The sequence below is a fragment of the Cyrtonyx montezumae genome, unplaced genomic scaffold, assembly GCF_038088225.1.
Source record: "Cyrtonyx montezumae isolate F1298 unplaced genomic scaffold, pur_monq_1.0 scaffold_11, whole genome shotgun sequence".
Lineage (NCBI taxonomy): Eukaryota > Metazoa > Chordata > Aves > Galliformes > Odontophoridae > Cyrtonyx > Cyrtonyx montezumae.
The window spans coordinates 530,049-549,492 of NW_027071837.1; the positions used below are offsets into that span (position 1 = coordinate 530,049).

General features: G+C 60.8%; 1 protein-coding gene across 3 annotated transcripts in view; it reads left to right on the top strand.

Annotated features, from left to right (window-relative positions):
* STARD8 (StAR related lipid transfer domain containing 8) overlaps nucleotides 1–18,979 on the top strand; it is a 33,372-nt gene extending 14,393 nt beyond the window's left edge. The window contains exons 1-14 of one of the 3 annotated variants that reach the window (XM_065729211.1): nucleotides 2,426–2,449; nucleotides 9,598–9,669; nucleotides 10,201–10,282; nucleotides 12,720–12,783; nucleotides 13,817–15,171; nucleotides 15,826–15,999; nucleotides 16,088–16,247; nucleotides 16,463–16,661; nucleotides 16,760–16,970; nucleotides 17,075–17,189; nucleotides 17,458–17,673; nucleotides 18,035–18,252; nucleotides 18,376–18,552; nucleotides 18,740–18,979. In XM_065729211.1, the coding sequence (XP_065585283.1) occupies nucleotides 12,727–12,783; nucleotides 13,817–15,171; nucleotides 15,826–15,999; nucleotides 16,088–16,247; nucleotides 16,463–16,661; nucleotides 16,760–16,970; nucleotides 17,075–17,189; nucleotides 17,458–17,673; nucleotides 18,035–18,252; nucleotides 18,376–18,552; nucleotides 18,740–18,857 (3,000 nt within the window). In that variant the 5' untranslated portion in view covers nucleotides 2,426–2,449; nucleotides 9,598–9,669; nucleotides 10,201–10,282; nucleotides 12,720–12,726 and the 3' untranslated portion in view covers nucleotides 18,858–18,979. Of the gene's footprint in view, nucleotides 1–2,425; nucleotides 2,450–7,289; nucleotides 7,389–9,597; nucleotides 9,670–10,200; nucleotides 10,283–12,719; nucleotides 12,784–13,816; nucleotides 15,172–15,825; nucleotides 16,000–16,087; nucleotides 16,248–16,462; nucleotides 16,662–16,759; nucleotides 16,971–17,074; nucleotides 17,190–17,457; nucleotides 17,674–18,034; nucleotides 18,253–18,375; nucleotides 18,553–18,739 lie in introns of those variants that run through there. The other 2 variants (XM_065729210.1, XM_065729212.1) reach the window with 2 other exon arrangements.
* Nucleotides 18,980–19,444: the final 465 nt, after the last annotated feature.

A 19,444-nucleotide genomic window follows, 5' to 3' on the forward strand; every position in this document is an offset into this window, starting at 1 on the left:
GAGCTTGGGCTGTCTCGTTGTGATGGGGGGAGGTGATGCTCCGTGGGGCTCAGTGCAGCTCCTCGAAGCTCAGCTCTGTGCTGCCCGGTTCCACCTTTGCTGTGGGGTTTAATTCTGACCTCCACGTGTTTGTGGTGACTCCGTGCTTGCAGTGCTCATCTCAGCACCATGATGTGGGGGTTCTGCTTTGGGACAATTTTGTCTGCAGAGTGCAATCACTGCAAAGGTCCATAGGTGCCCTGCCCAGCACTGGGCTCTGCCCTGCCAGCGGTGCTGGGGGGCACTGGGGGGAGGCTTTGCAGTGCTATATGCAGTGGGGATGAGAGCTGTTGTGCTCCTCTGCGTATACCAGGAGCGAGGTGGGGAGTAACTGAGCTGCAGTGAGAGGCAGTGGGTGGGTGGTTTGTCCTGAACCAGCAGTGCTGGTTACCAGCCGAGCTGGGCTGGGCACGATGAAACAGCCATGACAGTACGGCTGCACCTCACGTGGACCAGGAGAGCACCAGGCTGGGGGGCACGACCCCACAGACACCCCCAGGACCGGCTGCCTGCCTCTCCCTGGGCCCAGCGTTCCCTCTCCCACCTCCAGTCGCTGCCTGGCTGCAGAGCTGGGGGGCAGCTCCTGCCCGTGCCTGGAAATTGCTGTCTGGTTTCCTTCCACGGCGCCGCAGTGTCAGGAAGGTCCGGCAGGGACGGGCACAGAGGCTTTTCCTGAGGAGAACTGGAGCAAAGTCCCCGTGCTGAGCACAGAGCACTCACAGCCCACCTCACCTACAGCGTGCTCCTGCTGGGTGTGCCCAGATGGCCCCCGACACTGTGAACAGGGCCGTTGCTTATTGCTGCGTGCTGCTGCCTTGCTTTTAGTGGCACTCTCTGCTTTTAGCCCACGACTTCTCAGTTCAGGGATTTCACTGACCTCCTGCATCGGTGCAGCTTCGTGGCAGCTTTCTTTTGAGCCTTGAGCAGCGCTGGTGCAGCACGCTGTGAGCCGGCCCTGGGCAGCCCCGGTCCCTTCCTTTAGAGCACGGAGGGGCAGAGGCATTGCTGCCTGTGGGGCCTGGTGCTTCCTTGCATCGTTTGGATGTGAGATCACATTTGGAAGTGGTTTTGGACTCCTCCCGTGTCGGTGGAAGATTTGCACGTGGTCGCTGGTAACTCGGATGGCCACGGAGATGCCTCTGTGTCCGTGGGGCCTCTTGCCAGTGGCAGCCTCGTGTCCCCGCTGTGATGTGTGTGGGTGCCTGTGCCAGGCTGTGATGTGTGTGGGTGCCTGTGTCCTGCTCCCAGAGCTGTGCTCCATGTGGATCTCAGCCGTGCTTTGGTGCTGCTCAGGTGAAGGGGTCTCACAGCTCGTTCCCCATTTGTGCCAGAGGCACTGAATGAGGAGAGCACAGTGACAGTGTGTTTGTCATTGCAGAGCCTGATGCCATGTCAGCCAAAGCTGCTTACCCTGAGCGTGCTGTGCCCTGGGCTGTGGCTGTGTGAGTGCTGTGTGCAGGGATGGAGGGGGACATGGGACAAAGCTGAGCACTGTGGGCTGGGTGAGCACAGCCAGGGCTTTGGAACATATTCAGCAGTTAGGTCTGTGTACCTAACTGCGTCTGGCACGCCTCTTCTTGACCCTGAACCAGCCTTTATCCAAAGCTTTTGGTCCTCTTTGATGTCTCGATGGCATCAGCCCTTGCTAACAGTTCTACCGGCTCTGCAGTGGCACGTGGCTCTCACAGGAGAGGGCTGAACCCCCCACTCTCATGCCGGGCTGTGTGCACACGCGAGGCCGAGGAGATCTACAGCAGCTCCAGGAGTGATGTGTCTGAGCAGTGCCGGGTGGGAACGTGGTGGCACTGCCTCCACCACCCCTCTCCCGCCCGCTGCGTGCAGGGGCAGCGCACACGAGCCCCCTGCTCGACCCAGAGCACTGAGCGCGATGCAGTGGCACTCCGCAGCCGCTGTGCGCTGTGCCAGGAGCGGCGGCACTGCTGTCAGCATCTCACACTGCGCGGGGACAGAACCGCCCCTGAGCCGCTGCCGGTGAGTCACAGCGAGGGAGGGCTGTGCCGGGCTCCACGCAGTGCAGCAGCATCCGTGTGTGCGTGTGTGTGTGTGTGTGCGTGTGCACTATTGCTTTTGCCCCTCCTTGGCTGTCCCCCTCCAGCTCCCACCGCTGTTGCTGGAGCTGCGCCCTTGGCTCCGCTGTCGGTGCCCCGTTTGTTCCCAAGGAGAGCTGGGATGGCTCTCTGGGCTGGATGTGCCAGGGCTCGGTTTCAGCGGCTCTGCATGGATGGGGTGAGAGCTGCGGCTGGCTGCGTGCGGGGGGCTGTGGCCCGGAGCCCCCTCGCTGCCCCCTGACGGCGCCCGGGGCTGCCGGCCATGCTGCTGCTGCTGCTCCTCGCTGCGCCTCGGCCGCTGCTCCCGATGGACAAAGCCAGGACTGACAGCTGCTGCCGTGGTGAGTACCCGTGCCCCGGCTCTGCCTTTCCATCCTGGCGCAGGCTGCAGCCAAGAAATACACGTCTGGGGGGAGATGGAAAAGTCTGCGAGGTGACCTTCCTCCTCGTCGGAGATTTCTTGAAGGCCACGTTTCCTTTGCAGCCAGACAATTTGCTTTGGCTTTTGTGCTGTGGGCTGAAGGAAGGGTTAGGAGGTGCGGTTTATTTTGTTGTTCTGCTTTCTCTTCTTGAAAAGAAGAGCAGGTTTGCCTTTACCTTCTTCTTTCCCCCTGAATGGATCCGTGGCTCCCGTGGGGTTGCTCCCACGGGCCCCACCATGAGCGGGGCATGGGGCTCAGGGTGTGGCTGTGCACGTGGGAGCGGAGGGGAAGTGATGTGACCGAGCACGGGTTGGCTTCAGCGTGGGTGCAGTGCATGGCTTTCCCTCAGCCCCAGTGCACTCTGCTTAAGATGCTGCAGACATAGGAGAGCTGCGGCTCCTTTAACATTCGGGGTCATTTCTCAGTGAGCTGGCCAGGCTGGTGCCGGCTCCTCGGGACCTCTGCCTGTTTCCTGAGCCTGTGGCAGAGTGCCCTGTGGGTGCTGCCCGGCAGTGGGGATGAGGGTGTGCTTTGGCCGGGAGTCCCAGGAGCACTGGTGCACCCATGCCATACTGCCACAGCCCACCCCACACCGCCTGCCGTGGAAATGTCATGTTCAGATGGAGGAAAGGAGGGCAGGAAGTGTGGGGGGGGGTGGGAGGGGGAAAGGGCTGTGCTGCTGAGCAGGGTGAGCTGCGGGGCAGGGGGCGGATGCGTGTTTGCAGCAAATGGAAATTCCTCCCTGGGAACTGCTGTGCAGCTGTGCCAGTGACCAACGCCTCAGCAATGCTGGGGTTCCCAGCAGAGAGCCCTGCGTGCTCTGGGCAGCAAAAGGGATCCACGATTTCGGGTCAATCCCCTCGTGCTCCCAGTGAGAGGAACCCTTTGGGCATGGGGAAAGCCCTGCCCTGCTTCATGCAGCCCTATGTTTGCGTGAGAAGCATTGTTTGGCTGCTTTTTGAGGCTGGGATTTTATATCGGGGTTTTATGCCACGATTTGCAGTCTTTTTCCTGAAGAGCTGCAGGGAGACCTCTGGTCTGGGACAGGAGGGTGGCAGTGGGACACAGCCACTGCAGCACCCACCGTGCTCCAGGGGGTGTCCCCAGGGATGCGGGATCCTCAGTGCACACACAGGGTCCTTGGGTGCCCTGGTCATGAGGTGCTGTGTTCCTGTTCTGTGCTGCACAAAACAGGAGCAGAAAGCTCACAAGGGAAGGAAAGCTTCCTCATGCAGTTTGTAGCAGATCCAGGTGCTTCTCCTCCACTAACGCACAAAAATAGGAGGGAGCTCCCTCCTGTCTTAGGCAAGTAAAGGCTTTATTCATCGGGGATTTAAAAGCAGAAGGAGCTGAGGGTGGCTCCAAAGCGTGCAGTGCGGAGAGGAGTTGCAGCAGGTTGCAGTGGCTGGAGATGCAGTGGTACGGAGCTGTGGTCTGCCTGCAGAGCTGAGAGCTGCCCGAGCTGGACCTTTAGCAGCCGCCCTTGCTGCTGGCCTTCGTGGTGGCTGCAGTGCAGCTGCACAGCGTGCTGGGGGTGGGGGGAGGCTGCCAGCGCATCTCTGTGCTGGGCTGAGCCTCAAGTGGTTCTGAGCAATGGAAAAGCAGAATCCTGTTTTTGTCAAGGTGAAGGCACACGCTGCGTGGGCTCCGCTTCGGGACGGCGCCTGTCTGTCCAAACAGCGCGTGAGAGCGCGGGCAGGAAGGCACGGTGCACTCTTAGAGAGGGTGGGGTGCAGGATGGGCCAGGAGGCTGCTGAGCATCTCCGTCGCTGTTTGCTTCTTGCCTCTGCTCTGCAGTTCCAGTGCTGGGTATGAGAGCACCCAGCAGCCACCGGCGCTCAGATGGGACCGAGGTGTGTGACAGTGCACGCTCAGAGAGTCCGTGGCCGGGATGTCCTCGGGATGGAGGCGCAGCTCTGCTGCCTTCCCAGCACCGAGCACAGGCTGCAGAGAATGGTTGTGTGCTCTTATCTATTTCTGAGCAGAAACCACAGTGTGTGATTCAACCGTCATCCTCTGGTGGAGCTGCTGAAGCCGTGCCGGGTCCTCGTGAGCGCAGCAGTTGTGTTTGCACACTTGCAGGTGTCTGTTGGCCCCGGGGTGGGTGTGATCCGCGGGTGCAGGGGCTGGGTGGTATGTGAGAGAGGGGCACGGAGGCAGCATGCAGAGCTCTGCGTTCCGCTCTGCCCAGCTCGGTGCCGTGCCTTCCCCCAGCACTCTGTTTGGAGTTGTGCTGGAGCAGTTTGGTGTTCGGAGCAGGTCCAAGGCTGGGGTTGGAGCACAGCGAGGGGTGGAAATGCTCGTGGGGAGCACAGCTTTGGTTACCCGTGGAGGGAAAGTGGGTGCACTAACGTGTCGCTCCCACAGCGACCGCTTCAGCTCACACACATCTATCTTTGCCCAGCCTACTGTGGGTCTGTAGCCCCAAAGAGCAGTGAGAAGCCCCCAGCTGCTGGGCAGCCCTGTCCTGTGTCTGTGCCCATGTGCTGTACTGCAGCCTGCACACCAGCTGTGTTCTTCCCTCCTGCAGCTCTCCTCTTGTCCTGGTGCACGGACAAGGCTTAGGGCACAGCACTATGTGGGTGCAGCAGACTGGACAATGATTTCTATATTGCCTCCCTCTGCACTTTTTCCCCAGGATCCCCCCTGCTCATCTGGTACCCCGCACTGTTTGTCCATGGCATACTGGGGCAGTGATGGGCTGTGAGGCCAGTGGGGCACCGTGCTGTGCCCTCCCTGCAGCCCCGCAGTGCTGGGTGCCTCTTGGAGCACACAGGGTATTTTGGCACCCAGTGGAGGCATCCGAACAGTCCCTCACTGGAGGAGCAGCTCCCAAAACTTGAGACCTCTTCACAGAGCGAAGGCCAGTTGTGGAAACCCACTGCCTCTGGGAGAGTGTCCAGCCAGGTTTCTCATTCCTCTGTGCCCTCTCCATGCTCACAGCTTTGAAATCTCTGTGGTTTGCTGGGCTCGATGGGGAGCAGCTGATTGTATGCATTGGCACAGTGTGCTGAGCTGTGTGGGATGGGGGATGCCCACAGCTCTGCAGCCCTCCCCAGCTCCATGCACACAGAATGGTGTGGGCAGTGCCAGGCTGGGTCCTGCAGGGCTGAGCTGGGCATGGTGGGCAGGATGGGTGGATGGATGGGTGGACACCTCTGACTTCAGAGACACTGTGCTGCCCTTGGTCACAACACCTTCTGTGGTGCGGGGTGTGAGTTTCCCCATGTGAAATGGTTATTTCAGATCCTTGCGTGTAAGCGGTCAGTACATGACCACAGCTTAGGTGCAGTGCTGGAATTTTCTGATATTCCTTTAAAATTCAGCAGGGACTTCAGCGTAGGGGCTGGGAACAGAGCTGAGCTTCTGTGTACTCAGTGTTGAAGGCAACAGTTTGTTTTAAACTCGGGTGCAAGGAAAACATGCAAACACAGCCAGAAGGGGTTCCCCACGCAGTGCTGCACTCCCATCCGCCTGGCAGCAGATTTCATGGCTCTCTGTTATGTCGTATGGGCGATGTTATGTTGTGGTTTTCTTTTCACACACTAATTGGCTGTGTGGGGCTTTTTATGGGGAATTCAGATCCCGAGGCATTACTTCTTCTTTTTTATCATTATGTTAAATCGAAAGTGCTGAGCCAGGGTCCTGGGAAGTGGTTTCCTTATCAGTCGTTATGTTCTCCTCCAGTGTTCCAGCTTCCTTGTTTTAGGCCTTCTGTCCCTTTGTTGCTTCTTTGGTCTTCTTCCCTCCCATCCACGTCCGCAGCAGGGCCCTGTGTCCTCGGGGCACTCGAGGCAGAGGGGCCAGCTCCAAACACCCCTTTCTGCTCCCAAACCATCCCCACAGTCAGCACAATGGCAGGAGCTGGGAATGTGAGAGGTTTTTCCACCAACAAAGTGAGAGCCTCTCCTCATTTCTGCTTCCCCATCCTCCCTGCAGGGTACTGGGGAGTGCAGCCAGGTCCCAGTTGCCAACTTGCTCCCGGTTCTGCCACGCGGTGCCCTCTGTCCCCTGTGCCACAGCACAGCAGTGAGCACAGCCCCTGTGCCACCGGAGCCCGGTCCCCAGGGACACACTGTGGCCCCATTACTGAGGATGAGGTCAGTGGGGTGGGGATGGTCGTGGCTGCGGGCCGTTTCCTTGGGAAGTACTCCCCAGTGGCTGCTGGAGAAGGGCAGAAGCTGTGCCCGGTGGAGGTGTCCGGGTTTTGCTGAGTGCTCCTCTCGCACAGATTGCTGTCCCTGGGGTGGGAGCCATGATGGGGCTGTTTGCCTGGTGGAGCTCACCAGCAGCTCTGTGTGTGTCTTTCCCTGTGAAATCTGCATGAAGATGGGCAGCGGGATGGAGCTCTGCTGGTACTGACAGCAAGCCCCGCGAGAGGGGAAGGTTGCACAAGTCTTGTTAGGAAACCCATCTAAAAATAACAGGAACAAGGCAACCCTTTTCCCCCTCCCCAGATATCTGTGGCATCCAAGATGGAAGTGCTGCTGTCTTTCTCTGCTCTGCGGTGTGTCGTGCCCTTTCCGTGCAGGATCCCTGCTCGTGCCGTGTGCCCCCTCCCAGCCGGGTTTGCTGCTGGTGGGGACGTGGCTCCGCGCAGCTCCTTACCTTGCCCCGAAGGAAGTGAGCGCGGTGTTTGTGTGCTGTTTGCTGTCTGTGTGCCTGCTCCTCCCGTAATACAATTCAAATGCGATCATTTCCGTCACGTTTGAAAGACAGATCTCAAAGATATTAAGCTGCTACAAGCTGGTGGGAGCCCTTTGCAGGGAAGAGGAGGGAAGGAGAAGACCCTCTGCACGGACTGCGGTGGGGATGATCTGTATCAGACACCAGAGAGCCCTCGCGGGCACGCAGCTCGGTAGGGAAGCTGTCCCCATCGCTGCTCCCGTCCAGCAGCGCGTTCCTGCCCAGGCAGGCGTGCGTCCCGGGGGTCGGGGCTGGGGTTTCTGTGGGGCTGCAGGAAGGCGGTCAGCCGCCGCTGGCTCGGGGCTCGCAGCCTGCTGTGCCCGGGATGAAGGTGGTGGGGAAGGCTGGGGACGTGGTTTGTGGTGGGTGACCGTGTCGCGGGGTCTGGTTACGGTCCTGCTGCTGCCACATCCCCTGCGGGACATTCACAAGCCGCCCGTGACATTCATATAAGCGGTTTTCTGCCCATTCTTATCAAGGCTCGGAAAAATCCTTTCCTGCACTTCCTTGGGAAAGTACTTCTGTGGAAAGGGCGGCGGGGGGAGGAAGCTGGCGGCAGCTCTGTCCGGGACGGGGACACTTGGAAACCTCTGTGTCAGCCTGCGGGACGGGCTCTGGGCTCTGCAGGCATTGGGAAGGCGGCGGGCGAAGCTGGGACGTGGCTGTGGAGGGGCAGGTGCGGAGCCCCCAGCATTTGTGGCTGTGCCTGCTGACACTCGGGGTTGGTGCGTGGGGCTGTGGTGTCCCTGCACCGCCTGCGTGACCGAGCAGACCCCCCTGTGCCATGCTCTTCTGCCAGCTCGGTGCTGCTGCTGCCATGGGTAAGCTGGGCACTGCGGCGTGCTGGGCGGTCTGCTGCTGCCTTCCCTTCCCTCTGCTGCCTCGTTCAGGGGCTGGAAGTGCCAGACCCAACCCCTCCTGTGGGCAGGGGGGTTCCTGTGGGGCAGTAGCAGGTTGGGAGGGTTGTGCTCCTCACCTTGACCAGGGACACCTGAACCTTTGTGTGCTATGGGCAATGGCTCAGCTCCGGGGGAAGGAGGGGTGGGGGGGAAGCGGGTTGAGCTGAGCCTGCTGTGCTGGGGAGCTGTGTGGGATGAAGGAGGGACATAGGTTATGAAAATGGTCTGAGAGCGCTCCTGCTTACAGGAGGAGCACTCCCCACTGTGGGGGCACAATGTTACCCGCCCCATGGCATTGGATGGGGGCTGAGACCCCTGGCTCTGAGCCCTGCTGGCACTCAGCACTCAGCTAAGGCAGCTGCGCTGTTTGGGTCCACATTTGGGTGCTTGTTCCAAACCTCCTCCCCAGAGCGCCTCAGGCATTCGGGTCAGGGGTTCTGCCTTGGTTCTGTCCTTAATTGAACTGCTTGTGGATTGTCCTTTTTAATTTTTCTTTAGTGCTGTATCTCTGATTGTAAACGTGAGTGGGGCTCTCAGCTGTGGCTGTCAGTAGATGGCGATGAAATGGGAGAGTTTCACTGCCGTGCACTCTGGGTGGATCAGGCTCAGCCCCACTGTGTTCTGGGTTGAGCCTCTGTGGGAGGGATGGGCAGAAATCTGGAGCTGCAGTCACATTTTCTACAATTGAAGTCAACTGTTTGTTGTGAGAAGGTAACAGTCAGCAGTCAGATGCACCGTGGACTCCAGGCAGCGTTGGCTTCGAGCTGTGATCCCTCGAGTTCTGTAAATGTGAGAAATTTCCCTGAACTCAGCAGTGGCCTTTGGATGGGGCACCCCAGGAACAGCTGAGCCGTGGATGAGGAAGCAGGGGCTGTAGGAACACGGGGGCTCTGGGGGCTGGGAGAGCATCTCTGCATCCTGAGGTCCGATCCGGCTACAATTCCCCTCTGTTGTGGAGAGCCTGTGCTTAGGGCAGGCTGTGCTGCGTGCCAGGATGAAAGCGAGCTGCAAAGAAAAGAGGGGGTGGTCAGAGATGGGGGAAGTGGGAGGGAAAAGAAAAGGTTCCTTTGGCAGAGTTCTCTGGAGGATGTTTGCAGAAGTCCCACAAAGTGACCAGCCCTCAGCTTTGATGGGCTCTGCATTAGTTATTAAAAATAGAGGTGTTCCTCTCCCTGTCCTGGCACAGTGCTGTGTTTGGTTTGGTGGGTTTAGAAGAGGAGCGTTTCATCGGGAGGTTAAAATGAAAATGGTGTCCGTGGGTCTGTCCCTCCCATGCTGTTCCCTTTGTCCCGTGTTAGCAGGGCACGCAGAGCTGTGCTGCTTCTATCCTGTGCTGCACGTGCTTCCCAGCTGTGTTTGTGATGCTCCTTCTGGTGTGAGCATAGGAAACTGTGCCCAGGTGGCATGGCTGTGGTGCTCCCGGCGCGGGGAGCGATGCTCCCGATGCTGGGATGCTCAGCCTGTCCCTTTGCTTTGTTTCAGAAATCGAAGCCAAGAAGGCTTGTGACTGGCTGCGAGCAGCAGGATTCCCGCAGTATGCCCAGCTTTACGAAGGTGAGAGCTGCCCGCTGTGGTCTGGGGCTCAGTCACTGTGAGAGGGAACGCAGCATCCCGCCTGGAGCGCCCCAGGGCTCCGGGTGAGGGTGCAATGGGAGGGAGCAGTGTTTGGAGGTGGCCTTCCTCCCAAACCCGCCGTGGCTGAGGTCTCCTCCACGCAGCGGTAACATCTCCACTCAGGTCCCTCTTCTCTCACTTTGTGGACCTGGGTGTGGGGTGCAGATTTCGTTCCTGCTGCTGTGTGCAGTGTGGTGAGGTCCTGGCATGCTGATGGGAGCAGAGCAGTGCTGCTGGCTGCTCTCCTCGCAGGTCTTTGCTCCGTGGGCCATTCCCAACGCTCTCTGCCACGCTCCATGTTCCTTTTGCTTTTCTTGCCACAGCACAAAGCATCGCCCTCTCCCCTCCATCCCTCTGCTTGCCTTTCTCTGCTCTTGCTGCCTCCTGGGCTCTCTGGGATCCTGCTGTGGTGCTGGGGACGGGGCTGAGCCCTTCTTGCTGGGCTGACCGTCCTCTTGCCTTTCTCCCCAGACTCGTTGTTCCCCGTTGACATCGGCGCTGTGAAGAAGGACCACAGTTTCCTGGACAAGGATTCCCTCAAATCTCTCTGCAGGTAAAGTTCCCCCAGAGCCAGCTGTGCCTGCAGGACGCCGGGCTGAGCCCCGCAGTGCTGCCGGGGAAACTGCAGTTTTCTGCCGTGAACATGCAGAGCTGCAGGAGAGCAGACGGTGGCCGGGAGAAATTTGTTCAGCTTTCAGTCCTTGTTGTGATTTTACATGTGGGTAACTCCAGGCTGTGGAGCTCCACGGGGCGGTGGGATGTGAGCTGTAACAGCGTGCAGGGAGTCCTGGCCGTGCAGCTCCAGCTGCGTGTGCTCCTCCTCTTCCTCCTGGCTGCTCCGGGCTGTGCCTCACGTGCTCCCGTGGGGCAGAGCTGTGGGGCAGGCACATCTCGTTGCTTGATTTTGCAAGGATGGCATTTGGAAACCATGAACTCCATGTCGGTTTATGTGTGGTTGGTGGTGTGAGGCGGATCCAGGTCAAAGTGCCCGTGGATGAAATTCTGTCTGCGGGCAGATTTGCACTCGGTTGCTGGGCACGTGCCACCTGTGACAGTGAGCTCACGGTGAGGGCTCTGCTGTGCCGTGGGAGCACCGTGTGGGATGGAGGTGCTGTGAGCAGTGTCCAGCAGCACAGGTTTGGGAGCTGTCAGTTGTGCACCACTGGTTTGCTTCGTGCTTGTGGACTCCTGCTCGTTCCTGGAATAAACACTGCTCTGGTGGCCCCGAGGAAGGGAGCATGGTGTCAGTCAGCCCGGCCTGGCAGCTGGAGCTGGGACATTTCCCACAAGGACGCTCTGCTCTCACAGTGCAGGGCTGAAAATAGCTCTGAGAGATGCTGCCGGGGCTTTTTCTGGCACAGGAAGCAGTGTGGCATTTCAGAGAAGAGCTCTGAATGACCAAGAGCAAACCCCGACAGGAGGGACCCCCGTCCCTGTGTCTGTAGGGCCATGCGTCATGTGGGTGGGGGGGTGACTCAGTGCTGCCTTTGCTTCGGGGCCACATCACCGCATCTGTGCCCCCACACTGAGGAGCTGAGCAGTGCTTGGCACAGCTGCTGCCTTCCACACATGCTCTGGGGAGCAGCAAGGTGCAGGGTGGGACGGCTGCTAGCTGGCCAGCACTGCCTGCAGTGCTCATCTTCCACTGACGGTGCCGTGCACAGTGTGAGCTGGGGAGGCCGTGAAGTGCTGGGCTGAGCAGCCATTCCCACCAGGGCTTTGGTGTCCCTTTGTCCTTCTTGCAGGCTGCAGGCATTCGCAGTGCGTTTTGCTCTGGGGGCCGGGAGCAGGTTGTCCCTGTCCTGCATGGATGGCTCCAGGACACTGCACGGGCAGGGCAGGGCCAGTGCTCTGCTGCCAGCTCAGGCTGCTGCTGAATGAATGTTATCTCCAAGCCATGGTGCTCATGTCCACAGCAGGCCTCAGGTGGCCGTCGGGCACACAGGGTCACCTTCACCCCGAGCTGAGCACAGGCTGAGCTCTCGTGGTGGTCGCTGCTTTGCTGAGTTACTTTGTTCCCCGAGTGAGGGCTCACTCCCAGCAGCTCTGTCCTGGAGGCAGGCAGATGTGACGAGCAGCCTTGAGATGGTGACGCTGCCCCCGTCCCAGAGCGCGTTCGGGAGCACTCAGCAGAATTACGGGAGGGGCATTAATCACTTTTTTGGCAAAGCACACGTGAGATTTTGTCTGTTGGATGTGCAGGGACATGGTGCACAACGCGTGCAGTTTTCACTCTGGAACAGAAGTTGTGCTGCACTTGCAGGAGAGTTTACAAGGTGCTAAATGAAATTAATTCACTGCAGACCTGTTCACTTGTGTAAAGGAAAGAATTAGGACTTCAGTCCATGGTTGAGAGATTCCTGGAGGGGCAGGGATGGTGGGCTCAGGCTGGGGCTGCTCTGCTGCCTTCATCTCGGTGACCTCCCTGTCCCTGCACTTGTCCTTTCTCGCCCCGGTGCACCCAGGGCTCAGTGATCCGGGGGAGCCCGGCGCCCTTTGATGCTGGGACTGCTGCTGTGTGAGAGTAAACACAGTGCTGGGGGGGCTGGGGCCGAGGCACAGCCAGGGCGTCCTGGTGCCTGCGCCGAGCGGTGCGTGCTGCTCTGATGTCCGTGCTTGCAGAGCCCCTGCTGGCCCACGACCAAGTGCCTGTGCCACCAGCGTGCCAGAGCGGTTTAAATGCCTCTGCTCTCGTGCCAAGGGCTCACATGATGGCTCTTGTGCTGGGGCGAAGGAGGAGCAGAGGGCCCCGGATCTGTGTGCAGGCGGGGTGCAGCTCAGGAGCGTGCCTGTGGCTGTGTGCTGTGCTTGGAGCTGCTCCAGCTCCACACGTCCTCCTGATCCCTGGAGCCACAGCTGCGGGGTGACAGCTGACAGGGCACAACAACGGCTCTGAGACAAAAAATAGAAGAAAAAGGAAAAAGAAAGAAAGCACTGCTAGCAGAGCAGGAAGCCGCAGCCGGGGTACAGCGTCTCTTGTTTTCTTGCAGGAGGCTGATGACCCTGAACACATGTGCCTCCATGAAGCTGGAAGTCCACTTTCAGCGTAAACAGGTGAGCGTAGGACTCTCAAGGGGAATGTGCTCAAGCTGGGGGAGCAGCAAGACTGCTTTTGTTGGTAACAATGGTGCGCACTGGTGCTGCCCTGGGTAGGTGCACACAGCCACACACAGTGCTCGCTCCCCGTGCCCACGCTGCAAGGAAGGACGTGGCCTGGGATTGCCCTCGTGTGTGCCGTGCTGCCTCTGCCCCATAGCTCCTGATGCTCCTGGTGAAGGGGTTCATTGAGCAGGATGACTGTGGTGGTGGCAGCAGCCTCGGGGCTGCGTGGAGCCAGCACTCCTGCAGTGCATCCCCGGGGTCACATTGCTTCTTGGCCCCTCTCACATGTCCTTCACCATCATTTCCCTCCTGCCAGCTCTGTGGGCTGGGGTACGCCTTCTGTCACTTTTGTTTCTCTTGTTTAGTGAGGGGACCTTGCTGCAGAGGGGCTGTCCCCCCCAGACAGCTCCTGTCCCTATCTCCACCACACATCCCCAGTGGGCTCCGTGCAGCTGGGACACCATGGCCCCGCGCCCAGGACCCCCAGCTGCCCCACAGAATGGCAGGAAGGCCACCACACGGGGACATTGTTCCCATGTCCGGATCCCCTTCTCTGGAGCACAAAGAAGCAGAAGGGGAAGGGGCTGTGCTGGAGCTGGCTGCAGTGCAGCTGTTGCAGCAGCAGTGGGGTGGTGGGGCTCAGCATGGAAGAGGAGCAGGGAAATGGACAGCTGCTGGGCCGTGTTGTGCCCACCCAGCCGCCGTGGGCTGGTGTCCTGCTGTTATAGGCATGGTTACTGCCCGGGAGCTGTTCTGAGGTGGCCCATGAATGTTACCTCTTCTGTGTAGCATGGCTCTGGAGCTTGAGCACAACGATTCCCTGTGCTCCATGAGCGCTGTTGCAGAAGGGGTGGAGTGGGCTCGCTGTGTGTGTTGTGGGGGGCACGCTGTGCCCTCAGTTCGGGTGCTCGGCTCTGCAGGGTGGGGGTGAAGGATGCTCTGAGTGGCCCTGGTCTGACTGTCCCCTCTGCTCTTCCACCCACAGAATGAAGACTCTGAAGAGGAGGACCTGTGTGCCATCAGTGACCGGTGGGCTTTCCAGCGGGACAGCAAGAGGTGGTCCCGCGTGGGCTCCGCCGACGTCCTCTCCCAGACCTCCGAGGTCCCCACCTCCAGCATGCGGCAGGCGTCCAGCCACGAGAGCGTCCTCACCGACCTCAGCACCAACCCTGAGGCCGTGTCCCTGCACAGCAGTGCCAGCATGGGCAGCACGCTCGGGGTCACGAGCACGCCGCCCGACCTGTCCCCGTGCCACCGCGCTGCCGTCCCCCCGCCCGCCTGCAGCCCCAGCAGCTGCTCCTTGGCCCAGCAGCCCTTGAACCGCAGCGACGGTCCCAAGGAGAAGCCGAAGAAGCGGAGGTCTCGCAGCTTCCTCAAGAGGATTGAGTCGCTCCGAAGGAAGGACAAAGAGAAAGCTGGCCCAGAAGAGAAGGACGTCCCACAAAGCGGTGTCGTGGCCAATCCGGGTTGGGACTGCACAAAGAATAATGGGGACCTCGCAGCCGCCAAGGCCAGCTCCCCTAAAAGAGGAGTATCTGCCTCTTTCCATGGCAAAAAACACTTCTTCTCAGTGTCGTACAGGACTAACCACACGGTGGGCTCAGGCAGGGGCAAGGTGGGCTCTGACCCAAAACGCAGCGAGCTGTTTGTGGGGTCCCATCAGGCAGCCCCAGAACCCAGTGGTGATTGGGCTGCAGGGCAGTGCCAGCACCAGCAGGCGTGCCACAGGGACAGGGACTGCCTGGTGTATGTGCCCAGGGACCACAAGCCGGGCACCTTCCCCAAATCCCTCTCCATCGAGAGTTTGTGCCCCCTGGGCAGCAGCTCCTTGACCGGCTGGAAGCCAGGGGCCAAGCCTGGGGGGCTGCTGGGGGGCTGCGGCAGCAGCAGCAGTGGGGAGGGCTTCGCCTGCCGCCGCCACGGCTCCTGCAGCTCCCTGGGCAGCCGGGTGAGCGTGTACGACAACGTGCCCGAGTTCAGCAGCACTGAGGATCTGTGCAAGGGAGATGAGGAGGTGACCTACGAGAACCTGGACGATATCCTGCAGCACATGTGGGGGCTGCAGCAGAAAGTGGAGCTCTGGTACAAAGCCATCTCCCCCGAGCTGGTGGGGGAGGAAGGCGGTGAGGAGGAGGAGGAGGAGGAGGAAGAGGAGACAGACTCGGGAGGGGAGCCCACCTTCTCCTCCAACCTGCACCTCGAGGAGCGCTCCATGTCAGACGTCGGCACCTCTGCCAGTGACTTCGACAGCACGGGAAACTCCCTGAACGAGGCCGAAGAGCTGGAGATGCGGGAGCGCCGCGACTCGGGCGTGGGAGCGTCCCTCACCCGGCCCTGCAGGTAGCGGGGTCCGGGCGGGGTCCCGGCGGGGTCCCGGCGGGGTCCGGGCGGGGTCCGGGCGGGGTCCCGGCGGGGTCCGGGCGGGGTCCCGGCGGGGTCCCGGCGGGGTCCGGACGCGGCTCGCGGCTGCCCCCTGGCGGCCGCACTGCGCTGCTGCCGGCGGTGCGGTTCGTGCTTTCCCGGAGGGGTCTCCAGATGGAGGTGGCTTTTCTGGTGAGTTGGGAATGTCCCTTGTGCTTAGGAACTGGGCAGGAGTCTTTCTGGAGTGGCACAGACAGAAGGGGGTCGGTGTGCTCCCGGCAGAGCACCGGCTTGTTGGAGCATCTTTTATCCCCGAGCAAGCAGTTGTTCCTGCTGGTGCACTTCCCAGAGCCCTCTGCCCAGCACTCCCTGCAGCTCTGCCAGGGTGCAGGTGGGAGAATGCTGCTTGGCAAGGCTGTCAGGGTGGGAGCGATCCTTTAAGGAAAGATAAAATGCCTCTCTTTGTGCCTCTGTGCTCTGGCACTGTCCCTGCTTATTCTGTGGGACTTAGGAAGCAACCCTAGTGGCACTGGAGCTGATGCTGGGCTGGCTTGGCTCAGCCTGGCTGCTGCTGTGCCCGCACCAACGCCAGGTGCTGGAGGGAAGGCTGTGAACAGCCACGTTTCCCCGCAGAAAGCTGCGCTGGCACAGCTTCCAGAACTCCCACCGGCCCAGCCTGAACTCCGCCTCTCTGGAGATCAACCGCCAGTCCTCTGCCCAGCTCAACCTGCTCCAGAAGTGCTCCCTGCTGCGGCTCACGGCCGTCATGGAGAAGTACTCTGTGCCCCACAAGCAAGCCTGGACGTGGTGAGCTGGGGGGAGGGGATGCAGCGCTGGGGCAGTGCTGCCGAGGCAGCTGTGGTTGTGCTGACGATCCATCCCTCCCACCCTGCAGGACTGTGCCCAAGTTCATGAAACGGAGCAAAGTCCCCGACTACAGGGACAAGGCGGTCTTTGGGGTGCCACCCATCATCAACGTGCAGAGGACGGGGCAGCCGCTGCCGCAGAGCATCCAGCAGGCGATGCGATACATCCGCAGCCAGTGCTTGGACCAGGTGGGTCCTGGGGGCTCTGAGCTGCGGTGTGGGGCTGGGGAAACTAAGCGAACTGCAGTTCACCTCCTGCAGCACTTGGATGTAGGGAAGGGGTTCTCTGTGGGATATTTGTGTCCGTGGGGTCATCGCAGCCGTCCCCATACCTGCGCTGCGTGGGGGCTGCTGCTGGGTGGGGGTGCCCTGGTGTCCCAGCATGGCCCCGCTCCTTCCTGCAGGTTGGCATCTTCCGTAAATCAGGGGTGAAGTCTCGGATCCAGGCGCTCCGGCACATGAACGAAAGCAGCCCCGACAACGTTAACTACAAGGGGCAGTCGGCGTACGACGTGGCTGATCTGCTGAAGCAATATTTCCGCGACCTGCCGGAGCCCATCTTCACCAGCAAGCTGACCGACACCTTCCTGCAGATCTATCAGTGTAAGGCGGGGAGCGGGGGGTCCCGGGGGCACAGCTCTCTGCTCCCGGGGCTGGGGAGGGGGGTGGTCCGTGAAGGTGACTGCAGACGCTGCCCTCAGTTGTGCCGAAGGAGCAGCAGCTGCAGGCAGTGCAGGCCGCCGTCATCCTGATGCCGGATGAGAACCGCGAGGTGCTGCAGACCCTGCTCTACTTCCTGAGTGACATCGCCTCTGCCGAGGAGAACCAGATGACTGCTGGAAACCTGGCCGTGTGCCTGGCCCCCTCCCTGTTCCACCTCAACGTGTCCAAGAAGGAGAGCACCTCGCCGAGGTGAGGGCTGTGCTCCTGCTCATCTGCTTTGCGTCACGGGGCTGGGGGCAGTGCGAGTTAGGGGCAGGGTTTGGTGCCTGCTCTCAGCTCGTGCCGTCCCGCAGGGTCATGCACAGGAGGGGCACCATGGGGAAGCCTGACCAGAAAGACCTGAATGAGAACATGGCTGCGACACAGGGGCTCTCCCACATGATCGCTGACTGCAAGAAGCTCTTCCAGGTGGGTGGCTGCGGTGTGCTCAGCTTGGTGCTGCCCTCCTGGGGTCTGTGGGATCAGCACGGGGTGAGGGGAGGGCACCCACTGGGTCAGCCTGGGGCATCACGGGGCCAGCAGGGCCTTGTTCATGATGGAGCCAGTCACAGGCTGCAGCAAGTGTGCCTGGGGAGGCTGAAATCTGTCCTTCCCTCCTCCTTCAACGAGGAGCTGCAGTTTTCTGGCTGCCTGGGATCACTCCCAGCCTGACGAGCTGTGCTCTCTTGCTTTGTAGGTCTCCCACGACATCTTGCTCCAGCTGAGCAGCTCTTATATGGCAGCAGATGCTTACCCCCATCCTCTGACTGAGTTTGTGTGTCAAGGGGAAGGCAAGGATTTACACTCCTACTTTGAGCAGAGTATCCAGAATCTGCTCAAAGAGTCATCAGAGAAATTCAAGGGATGGCTGAACACCCCGGGGCCCCTCAACACAGAGCTCTCCTGCAAAAAGGTGAATGCTACTGCAGATGGGATCTTTGGGGTTACAAGGTGAACGGTTGCGGAGAGACCGCTGTGAGCTACGGGTCCTGCGGGCACTGAGCTGCTCTTGGTGCCCATTCCCTTCTGCAGGGAGGGAATCAGTGGTCCCTGCCCTGGCTGAGGGGGACAGCTCTGAGGTGGAGGGTTCTGTGTGCTCAGAGCACACCACATCACCACTAACCCATCTCCATCGCCCCCAGCAGCTCTCCCACCCCACCCCACCCCACCCCATCATCAGACGTGATGGTGCTGCTTGGTGGCAGTGAAGCTGCTGGGGGCTGGTGGGAGGGCTCCCAGGACATCCTGCCTGACCCTTCCCCCGGCCCCAGCAGGTTGGGGACGGGCACCCCCTGCGCTTGTGGAAGGTCTCCACGGAGGTCGAGGCCCCTCCCTCCACTGTGCTGCAGCGGGTGCTGCGGGAGCGTCACCTCTGGGACGAGGACCTGCTTCAGAGCAGAGTGGTGGAGGCTGTGGACAAGGACATGGAGGTGTATCACTACGTGACAGACAGCATGGCACCCCACCCGCGCAGGGACTGCGTGGTGCTCAGGTGAGGGCAGCCGGGACCTGAGCCGGAGGGCTTTTGTCGGGCTCGGTGTGGCTGCTGGGTGGGCTCTCCCAGCCCCGTGGGGCCGTCCCCGTGTGCGGGTGCTGAGTGCTGCTGTGTGTGCAGGTGCTGGCGCACGGACCTGCCCCGCGGAGCCTGCCTGCTCATCTCCATCTCGGTGGAGCACGACAAGCTGCAGGTGGAGGGAGGAGTGAAGGCCGTGGTGCTGAGCTCGCAGTACCTCATCGAGCCCAGCGGCATGGGGCGCTCCAAAGTGACGCACATCTGCAGGGCTGACCTCAGGTACGAGAATCCCTCGGGCTCGTGGAGGTGTGGGAGCCGCTCCTGCGTTTTGCCGTGTGTGAGGAGGGGGGAGGACGCGCTCCTTTTGCTGCCGTGTGGTCCTTGTTCAGCATAGGCAGGAAACAAGGTGCTGCTCGGGGCCTGCCCTGCCTGCTTACACGTTGCCCTGCCTTGCTCCCTTCCCCAGGGGCCGATCGCCAGAGTGGTACAACAAAGTCTTCGGGCACCTCTGTGCCATGGAGCTGGTGAGGATCCGAGATTCCTTCCCAGCACTGAGTCCAAATGGCCCTGAGACCAAGATCTGAGGAGCTGGGAAGATGCTGCATCCTGCCGGACCGCGGACTTGCAGCCAGTGGGGCTGGGACACTCAGAGGGAAGTGAGAAGCCGGCACGCCGCTAGGACGGGCACATATTTATATGCTTCCTTTTAACCCAGAGAGCCGTGGGCTGCCCCAGCTGCACATGGCCCCTCTCTGCTCCCACTGCAGAGCCACTTACCACCAGCCCTTGCGGGGGCAGGGGCAGCCAGGCCCCCCCATACCTGCTGCTGCTCCGCTGTCCTGTCCCACCCATGCAGGGTGGGCAGGGGAGCTGTGCCTCCAGGGGCTCTGCAGGACACATGGATGAGCAGCACCTTACCTGGCCTGTGGGAAGGAGAGAGGGCTTTGGGGGTGACACCCAGTGGTCCAGGGTGAGCTGGACCAGGAGCAGCTCCAGGTGAGGGTGTGCAGAGCGAAGCAGGAGGCAGCAGAGGTGTGGGAGCTGAGGGGGCAGTGTGGGGCTGAGGCCATAGGTCGCAGTGCTGTGTCAGGAGGTGAGGACTGGGTGGTGAAGGGAGGAGCGTGTGTGTGCAGCGTCACCCAGGCAGGGAGTTGGGCTGGGAACTGTTCGC